The sequence below is a fragment of the Stegastes partitus genome, unplaced genomic scaffold, assembly GCF_000690725.1.
Source record: "Stegastes partitus isolate 25-593 unplaced genomic scaffold, Stegastes_partitus-1.0.2 Scaffold1114, whole genome shotgun sequence".
NCBI lineage: Eukaryota > Metazoa > Chordata > Actinopteri > Pomacentridae > Stegastes > Stegastes partitus.
The window spans coordinates 193757-203543 of NW_007578845.1; the positions used below are offsets into that span (position 1 = coordinate 193757).

At 39.2% G+C, this 9787-nt stretch overlaps 1 protein-coding gene across 1 annotated transcript in view; it reads right to left on the reverse strand.

Annotated features, from left to right (window-relative positions):
* The window catches only part of LOC103368032 (somatostatin-like receptor F_48D10.1), a 12040-nt gene extending 4679 nt beyond the window's left edge, over positions 1-7361 (reverse strand). Inside the window, exons 1-3 of the mRNA XM_008296265.1 lie at positions 6783-7361; positions 3024-3164; positions 2561-2833 (exon numbers count right to left, since the gene is read on the reverse strand). Of these exons, the coding sequence (XP_008294487.1) occupies positions 2561-2833; positions 3024-3164; positions 6783-7361 (993 nt within the window). The remainder of the gene's footprint in view (positions 1-2560; positions 2834-3023; positions 3165-6782) is intronic.
* Positions 7362-9787: the final 2426 nt, after the last annotated feature.

Sequence of the window (9787 nt, forward strand, 5' to 3'; positions counted from 1 at the left end):
ATTGATATTTCTGTATATGTCAAAAATAGGGTAAAAATCTGTAATGCAAAAAGGAAAACTTCTGTAAAATTGTAGAATTTTTTTTTTACACTGTACTTTTCAGCTTATCCACATTGCTAAAAAAAAATCCTGTTTTCTTTCATCTCTGCATACATTTTAATATTAAACACTGAGTTTGGCTAAACTACCTAATACTTGTGGGATCAGCGGCACCATGAGGAAACAGAATAAACACAGAATTTCTTGTCTGCACTTTGAAGGTCTTGAGAAAGTGAAAATATGCCATATTTGAAGGGGTTTTTTTTGTTTGTTTGTTTGTTTTTTACAAGCTTCAATTAATTAGTCTTATATAACTTTGAAACAATTTGCTGGAAGATAAACTGGAAATAAACTTATATGCTTTACTTTTGTTGATGTAGACGGTGCTAGAATAGACAGGCAGGTGACACAGATGATGGCTTCACGTTGGAGTCCCATTGGTGATAACATTCATCATTACCCTTTTTCTCACACAACACCAGCGATTCTAAGACTTGATGCTACAGTGTCACATGACAGTGGGGCATCTCTTTGTGCACATACCCTATAGAAAGTCAGCTTTAGAGGGCAAACGGGCTGTTGCTCAGGCAACTCGAGCCCGGCATTATGGTCGTCCTTGGACTTCCAGAGGGTCTGTGAGTCAAAGAAGCAAACTCCACCATCAAACTGTTAGCTTAGCGTGATTGGGAGAAGAATGAAACAACCCGACTGTACAATAAAAGACTTTCTTGTGACCATGTTTTATACGGCCAGTGCTTTCACGGATAAGTTAGTTTGTTCTGTTGAAACAACCCGAATGCCCGTGATAACTAAACACATTAATCAGCGTCGATGCAGCGTCTGCATGCCTGCGCTTAATACACTTCCTTAAACAGATGAACTATAAATGCTGCCATCAGTCTTTACGATCAGCAAAATTAATCATGTATAATTTATTTCTGTGATTAATTAGATGAACTATCCGTCATGTGAACAAAATTAAGGGTGCACAGTCATGCATAATAAATGATTCTGTATTTATCCTACAGCTCTTCCAGTGCAGCCTCATTTTTAACACTGTCTGTTACGCGGTGGAGTCAACAACCTCACTTAACACTGTTCTTATCGTGCCTTAGCTGAGCTTCAACCAAAGTTAAAAGAGATGCATGCAAAAAAAAACAACAAAACTGGCTTTTTTTTGTGTGTATGATATGCAGTGCTTAACAACTGTATTAGACCACCCTAATGTAAGGCTTGCCCTATATTAACAGAATTGGCAGTTACCAAAATCATTTTTATGTTTCTGTAATGGTTAATACACCAGCACGTAGAAGGTCTTTAACCGAAATTATATTTTTAAGGCTAAAATATAACTATTATTGTTGTCCAAGAAATTTAAGTTACTTTCTTTTACAAAAAACTCCCCAAAAAACAAAAAAAATAATGAAGCACATTATGAAGGTGTCAGATTATAGTTATTTGCTTGTATTCCTGAAGAGATGTTTCTGTTTTAATGGTTGAATGTTGTGCTTGATTAATTTCTGACTAATTTGGGTATAAAAAAGTTAAATTAAGTTTGAAATTCCTCATTCATGTTCAAAATGTTAAAAAGTCGAGAGCTGAGTGTGAATTAAAGCACTTCATGATGCTGGGTGGTCTCTCTCTCTATCTATCTGGTCTAATACATTTGTTAAGCACTGTACATGCTGTTGATCACTGATTAGTCAGAAAATCTTTATTTCTACATATCTTGGCCTTTTAATCAGCTTGTTTCAAATGATGTTTCACCATCTGTCAAGTTGTCAGAGGACATGTGGTGGGAGACTCTCAAGGAAAGAGGAAAAGCCGCCAACTGTCCACCTGTAATCTAATACAGCACCGAGGGAGGAGAGTGTTTCAAACTATTGCACTTTATAGAAATAGACATTTTGGCTTTGCCTTCAGGTAATCGCTGCTCACAGACTAGTCTGCCTGACCGGATGAAGAATGTAGTTATAAGATGTCCGCTGACAACAGCTTTTCTCCACTCCTTCTGCTATCTATGTGCTACCATTTTCATTTATTGTGTCATTTATTGTCCACACCATTTGTTGTGGACTTTTTATTGCTTTTCAGAGCCGTTCTTGTTGTTTCCATCTGCTTCGGGGCTTTATGCTGTGTATGCACTTCATACTGACCAGACAGACATCAGAGCACTGTTGATCTTCTAACAGCTAACCCTCAGCAAGAAGGCATAAAGGGGGATTTCATGATATAGTTCTTAAAGCCTTGTCTAGTTTTTTATAGTTCAAAGATGTTATTTATACAGCATATAATCTCCGTGTCATCCCATGTTTATTGTTTCGTGTTCATAGTGCGATGTATGTACTGTATAAATGTCATAGTGTTCATAAATGTGGCATTATATTGTTATCTACAGCTTTTATACGTGGTGTGCTCATACCACTCTGTTCATACTGAGCACTTCACTGCTTCTTTTGCTCTTCAGGTTGAATGCTAAATTGCATTTCATCGTCTCAATCTAACGTGATGTCGAGCCTACTTTTCTGAAGCTCTGCTGGAAGTTGTCAGACAAGAAGCCGTAGAGCAGCGGGTTGGCGCAGGAGTTGGCGTAGGACAGGATGACGGCAAAGAAGTAGATGCCGGCGGTGGCGCTGGACTCCGGGATGATGACCACCAGGTTGACCATGTTGATGATGAAGAACGGCAGCCAGCAGAGCACAAACACCACCACGATCACCACCACCATCCGAGTCACCTTTCGCTCCGAGCGCCGGCGTTTGGTGAATCCGGCCCGAGCTCCCGAAGACTTCACCTGCGGCAGAAACGCCGTTTAATTATGATGACGACGCTAAAGAGGACCAATGTGATGGTGATTGTGACGGTGATGACGATAAAAAAAATTACAGGAAGGAGGATGAAACTTGTCATTATGTTGATTGAGATTACAGTATGAATTTATACATGAGCTGCTTAATCAGCCTCATTCATACAAACACGCTTACCTTGATGATGATCAGAAGGTAGCAGAGGCAGATGATGAGCAGCGGGCCAAAGAAGCCCACCGTGGCCGTGTAGAGGATGAAGGCTGTGGACCACACGTCCTTGGGCTCAGGCCAGATCATGTTGCAGGAATTAAATGTGTCCTAAAGACCAATGAAGGAAATTTAAATGGTAACGATTGAAAAAAAAATACAGCAAATCAAAGAATTCAGTCATCGTCTGCTCAGTGGGAGCAGTAAGTGAAACATAGGGAGTAAATATTGGACTTTGAGGCCCACAAGAAAAGTGTTTAACTACAAAGCTCTTGTTTCATTGTTGGTTTGTGGTACTTTTTTTGTCACTTTGGGGTTGTTTTTCTCTTTTGAGGTCATTTTGTGTCAATTTCTGGCTGTTTTGTGAACATTTTTTGTGTTCTTCTGCTTATTCTTTGTCACTTTGCAGCTGCTTTGTGCCTCTTTCTGGTCAGTTTGTGTCTCTTTCTGGTTGTGTTGTGTCTCTTTGTAGTCATTTTGTGTCTCTTTCTGGTTGTTTTGTGTCTTCTTGGAGAATTTTTTTTTTTTGGTCTCCTTCTGGTTGTTTGTCTCTGTGGTTGTTTTATCTCTTTATGGCCATTTTGTGTCTTTTTGCGGCTGCTTTTCTGATGACTTATTGTCTCTCTGTGGTCATTTTATGCCTCTTTCTGGTCAATTTGTGTTATTTTGTGGTTGTTTTGTGTCTCGTTCTGGCCATTTTGTCTTTTTGTGGTCATTCTGTAACTTCTTGTGGTCCTTTTTGTCTGTCTTTGTGGTTGTGTTGTGTCTCTTTGTGGTCATTTTGTGTCTCAGGTTGTTTTGTGTCTTCTTGGGGAATTTTTTTTTGTCTCCTACTTGTTTGTCTCTGTGGTTGTTTTATCTCTTTATGGCCATTTTGTGGCTCTTTCTATATACTTTGTGCCTCTTTTTGGTCGTTTTGTGTCTTATTTTGGCTGCTTTGTGTCTTTTTCTGATTATTTATTGTCTCTTTATGCTCATTTTCTATCTCTTTCTGGACAATTTGTGTTATTTTGTGATTGTTTTGTGTCTCTTTCAGGTTGTTTTGTGTCTTTCGGATTATTTATTGTCTCTTTATGGTTGTTTTGTGTCTCATTCTGGCCATTTTGTCCTTTTGTGGTCATTTCGTATCTTCTCGTGGTCTTTTTGTGTCTCTTTGTGGTTGTTTTGTGTCTTTTTTTGGCTGCTTTGTGTCTTTTTCTGATTATTTATTGTCTCTCTGTGGTCATTTTTTGTCTCTTTCTGGACAATTTGTGGTTGTTTTGTGTCTCTTTCAGGTTGTTTTGTGTCTTTCGGATTATTTATTGTCTCTTTATGGTTGTTTTGTGTCTCATTCTGGCCATTTTGTCTTTTTGTAGTCATTTTGTATCTTCTTGGGGTCCTTTTTGTGTCTCTTTGTCGCTATTTTGTGTTTTTATCAAACCATTTCGTCTCTTTGTGGTCACTTTGTATGTCTTTATGGCTGCTGTGTGTCTGTGGTCATTTTGTCTCGATTCCTGGCTGTTTGTGACCATGTTTTGTATCTTTCTGTGGTCATCTTGTGCCTCTTTGTGGTTGTTTTGTCTGTTTTATGTTCATTTTGTGTTCTGGTTATTCTTTGTCTCTTTGTGGTTGTTTTGTGGCTCTTTGTGGTCTTGTTGTGTTTTTCAAGGTCATTTTATGTCTCTTTCTGGTTGTTTGTCTCTGTGGCTGTTTTGTCTTTTTATGGTCATTTTCTGTCTCTTTATGGCTGCTTTGTGTCTCGTTCTGGCTCTTATGTCTCTTTGTTTTCATTTTCTGTCTCTTTGTGGTTGTTTCTGTATTTTTGTTGTTGTTTTGTCTCAATGCAGTTGTTTTTGTGTCTCTGCAGTCAGGGAGTGGGCTGAGGAGGCACATTTCCATCATGAAAGATATTTCCAGACTTGGCTGTCTGTTAATTTGTGTGTTAACAGAAAAAAGCTGCACTAAATTGCAGTATAATTGTAAAGAGCCATGAGCTGCTGCTGCTCTCCTGCATGCTGCTTTGTTGCAAATAGTCCACACAGAGAGGAGCACTGCAATTACATTTCTTATAATTTAATCAGCTGGTTGAATCCAAGTGTTGTTAATGGGTTTTTTTTTAATATTATATTGGAACAAATCTGAAATGATTTGGCCATGTGCCTTTATGTGGTCGCATCATTTTAAAGTTGGCTGCTGATTTTACATTTTCTTTTTAGCTGTTTAAGCATAAATGACAAAGAGCACAAGACATTAACCCAGCCTCTAAACTCATCTGTTCCCAATCCATCCACTGCATGCAACAGAACAAGCTGGTCCACAAAGGCCCCACCCTGGATCCAGTTCCAACATCCCAGCACCACAGGACATCCTCAGAAGTCCCACGTCAAAGCCCTAAAGGTTCACAGCTATTCTGGAGGCACAAGGTGGACGTACACACTACGAGGCAGGGGGTTTTAAAGTTATCGCTAATTGGTGTAAACAACAAATGTCACAATTCCTTTGAATGCACTAACAGGGAATGGATTTGAAAACATTTTTTTCTTTTAACTTTGACACTTTGAATATGAGCACACAATGTCTTAAAATCACCATTTGAAGCTACCCATCTGACTTCACATGAATTCACCACTCCTAACTGTGCGCTGCATAACCTGTGACCCTGTTAGACACACCCAGGAATTTATATAACCCCACACTTCTAGACTGCGAACCCCCCTTCCCCTCCAAACCGTTGCACTGAGAAAACCAGACAGAGCAACTGTAAGTATTGACTTTCTAACCTAATTCTGTTGTTTTACTTGGTCAACATTTCACAGCTGTGAGCGTTTTATTGGATGACTTTTATTTTGTACTCCATTACATCCCCATGTTTAGGACCTTGAAGACAATGAAAATGCCACAATAGTGCATGGAGGCATGAATGAAGTAAGTTCAAGTAATGTCAGCCTCCTTCCACTGAGTCATTAAGCAATTTGCTGGTGCCGACATTTTTGCTTGATCTGTATTTGCTTTTACACATTAGACGCTGCTCTCTGTTTCACTGCACTGTTGTCCACCTACCTCATGTATATAAGGTGTCATTAACTGTATTTATTGTAGCTGCATATCCGGTAAACTGTGGTCCACTGTAATTTTCCACTAAACATCCCAGCTCCTTTCCAACCAGCTCCATTACACAAATTTATACGTAGTACTTAAACACTCATTTTCTTTTTGCCATCCTGTTGCTCCTATTTAAAATGAATGCATGTTTTATTTTGTGTGAGTACTTTGAGAGAAAAGAAAACAAGTACATACTTGTCCAATAAAGCTGATCTCTGATTAATATGGCTTTGCATGGATTTGAAAAAAACAAGAAAACATCCATTCCTGCTTTGTCCATTTAAACACCATAATCAAGGAGATGGTTGGAATGTCCGTCTGTGCACCGATGAAACAAACTTAACTTTAGTTTTTCCAATTTTTTTCTCTTTACCTCGAGAAAATTTCAAATCAACGTAGATTTTGTTTTTTAAAACGCTAATTGTATGAAAGGAAAACAAGGCTGATGATATTATAAACTGTTTAAAGGGACGTCTCAAAGTTTTGGGAAATACCTTTAAAAACTTTCACCAAAACTTTGGTTTGGGGAACTACAACAGCTACCAGTAGGGTCTTTAAATCACTGCCTGACTTTTCTATTTGCCTGCTGGGGTCATCTCTCTGTGTTTGTGGGTCTTATCTTGAGGTTTTGACAGTGTGGAGGCCTACCTGCACGTCAGAGAAGATGACCACTGGCAGCACCACCACAAAGGACACGGCCCACACTGCTGCGCTCACCGCCTTGGCCACCCGAGGGTGCCTCCACTTGGTGCTGCGGATCGGGTGAACCACAGCCAGGTACCGGTCGATGGACATGACCGTTAGGCAGAAAATAGACGTGAACTGGTTCATGGAGTCCGCGGTCATGACGACGCGGCACAGGAAGGAGCCAAAGGGCCAATAGGAGAGCACGTTCTGCGTGGTGAGGAAGGGGAGTCCGAGGATGTAGAGCTCGTCGGCCACGGCCAGGTTCAAGATGTAAATGTTGGTGACGGTCTTCATCTTGGCGTAGCGCAGCACCACGTAGATGGCCAGAGTGTTGCCGGTCAGCCCCACCACGAACACGGTGAGGGAGATGACCGCTGTCATGAGGGTGCTGCTGCCCTGGAAGGGGACGCTCTGGGTGGACAGATTGGAGGAGAGGTTGAAGAGCTGTGGGTAGGAGAAGAGGAAGGGCGAGGGAGCGGCTACAGAGGAGTTGAAGTCCGATGAGAAGGGATACCAGTGGTTCTGGTCCAGGGTCTCCATTGCGCACAGCTCACATGCAGATTTGAATCCTCCTGCTTGCACTGATTCAAAACAAAGTCTTTAATTCCGCCCTGTTACTTTCCCGTGCTCACGTTGGAACATGTTGGATGAGAATCAGCAGACAGCACAGATGAAAAAGTTGAAAACGAATCTGATTTGTCTCAGATTTTACTCTGTGTGTGTGTGTGCGTAAAAGAGAAAGAACGAGACTCACTGCGTTAAAGTGTGCGCTCCTGGCCATAGCTGAGAATATAGTGAGTTTGGAAAAGCTTTGTCGTGCGCCATGAGCCAAGAGAAGGATGTGCTACCATGTATGTTGTTCTCGTGAGTAGTTTTCAAATAGAGTTGTATCGCTAATTGGGCTCTACAAGCCGCTGAGCCACAGATGATGATGCCTCGTCTTCTCTGTCTTCGCCTTTTCAGTTTCACTCAATATTAAGGTCTCATTTTACCGGACACACCAGCTGGAGTCTCAGATCAGTGCCACCGCTTTTACGCACGACAAATGTACTTCACCACACTCTCCAGGGGATGAATGAATGTTTGCTATACCCTAAGGGTTAAGCCTTTTGCCAGAAGTTTCTTAAATCTTTGCCTTTGCCTTGATATATTCCAGCTACAAAGCGACATTTACGAAAGGATTTACGCAGAGACCAGGACAACAACAGTCTTACTTTGGCGAGAAATGGGAAAGTCTCTCTGAAATCAGATTAAATTAGAAGATAGATCCACCGAGCAAAACTCATTATTATTTATTCAGTCCTCCGATTCTCCAATAATTCTCCAATATCGATAACAAGGTTTTGTTCGAGCGTCCAATCGTTCGCTGTCCGTGGTGCTGAGCAGAATGTGTCGGCTGCAGCTCCGCCGCTTCTCCTTCAACTTTGTGCCCACACAGCTGTGCTGCTCCGCTGATAGGATTTGTTCAGAGAGAGAGAGAGAGAGAGAGAGAGAGAGAGAGACAGAGAGAGAGAGAGTCTCTATTTCATGCTAATTTACTCCTCTACCTCAGAGCTATAACCTACTGTGCACTTCACATCTATTGTCTGACATCTGCAGCTGTAGATGAAGATTTTCAACTTTTTATTCGTGGTGCAGAACAATAGATGAAACTACTCAATCATTTACAGCAAAAATGCTGCTTAAATGACGAGAGAAAAGGGACATTCTATCCAATTTTATTGATATGTTGTTGATAACATTCTTAATATTAATTCAGTACCCTAAAAAAAAAAAGGTTTTAAAGTTTAAAAATAAATAAACAAATCTAGGAAAAACATTCAAAATCTGTCAGTAAGGTTGCCAGAAAAAAATATGTTGAAATCAGTGAACTACTGAAGCATTAAAAAAACTGCTAAAATAACAGAAAAATCATTAGATAAAATAACTATATAAAATTATATTTTTAGTTGAAAAAATGCAGTGAAACAGCGAGATTTTTACAGTTAGACATTGTAAAAGAACAAACTACTGTTACTATAAAAATACTGATTTTTGTTGTGGACATTATCAACAGTTTGGGCCTGTTTTTTGTTCTTTGTTTGCTGTTACAGTCAACAAGTAAATGTATACATATTTTCTTTACTAGAAAATATCTGTAATTAAACAAAGCATTAAAAGTAGTTTTTAAAAAACATGTTTAACAGCAATTTTCTGTACATTTTACTGTTACTTTACCGATTTTCCCCATTTTATTTATTTACAAACGATGACTAGTAAAACCACAGAAAAAAAAATGTTAATTTATATGTTAACAGTTAACAGACTAAAGTAAAATCCACACCAACTGTCTGTATTTTAAACATTTGCAGAAATTTGGTAATTTGTTGTTTTGCAATGTTTGGCTATAAACTTATACAGTTTTCACTGTATTCAGATCAGCAGAAAATGTCATTAGACAGACATTTGCTGTTATTTGAAAGACAACTTGTGTTTTGTAAGGATTGTAATGGTAAATATTTTTTATTATTAACATTTTTGTAACTGCAATTTAACAGACACCCTGATTTTTGTTAAATTATATATATCACATATCAAAGTCACAGAAAGAAGTATTCATTTATAAATATTTTATTATATTAATAAAAAAAAAAAGTCCACATCAACTATTAGTATTTTCATTGATAATTATTTGTTCCTTCACAATGTGTGACTATAAATTCCACTGTTTTAATGTATGTAGATCAGCTGGAAATATCATCATTTTTGCAGGTATTTGCTGTTATTTTTGCTGGGGTTTTTTCCTATTTTTCTGAGCTGAGTGGGGCTTTGTTGGCCCTCAGACTGTCATAGACAAATCCGACTGAGGGGCTTGCACTTGATTTACCAACAGTCAGGGTTTCACTGTACACCTGAGTAAGATGAATGCACCACACACAGAGAACTGCTCTCACCAAACACATAGGCGCTGGTTTAATGTCACTACT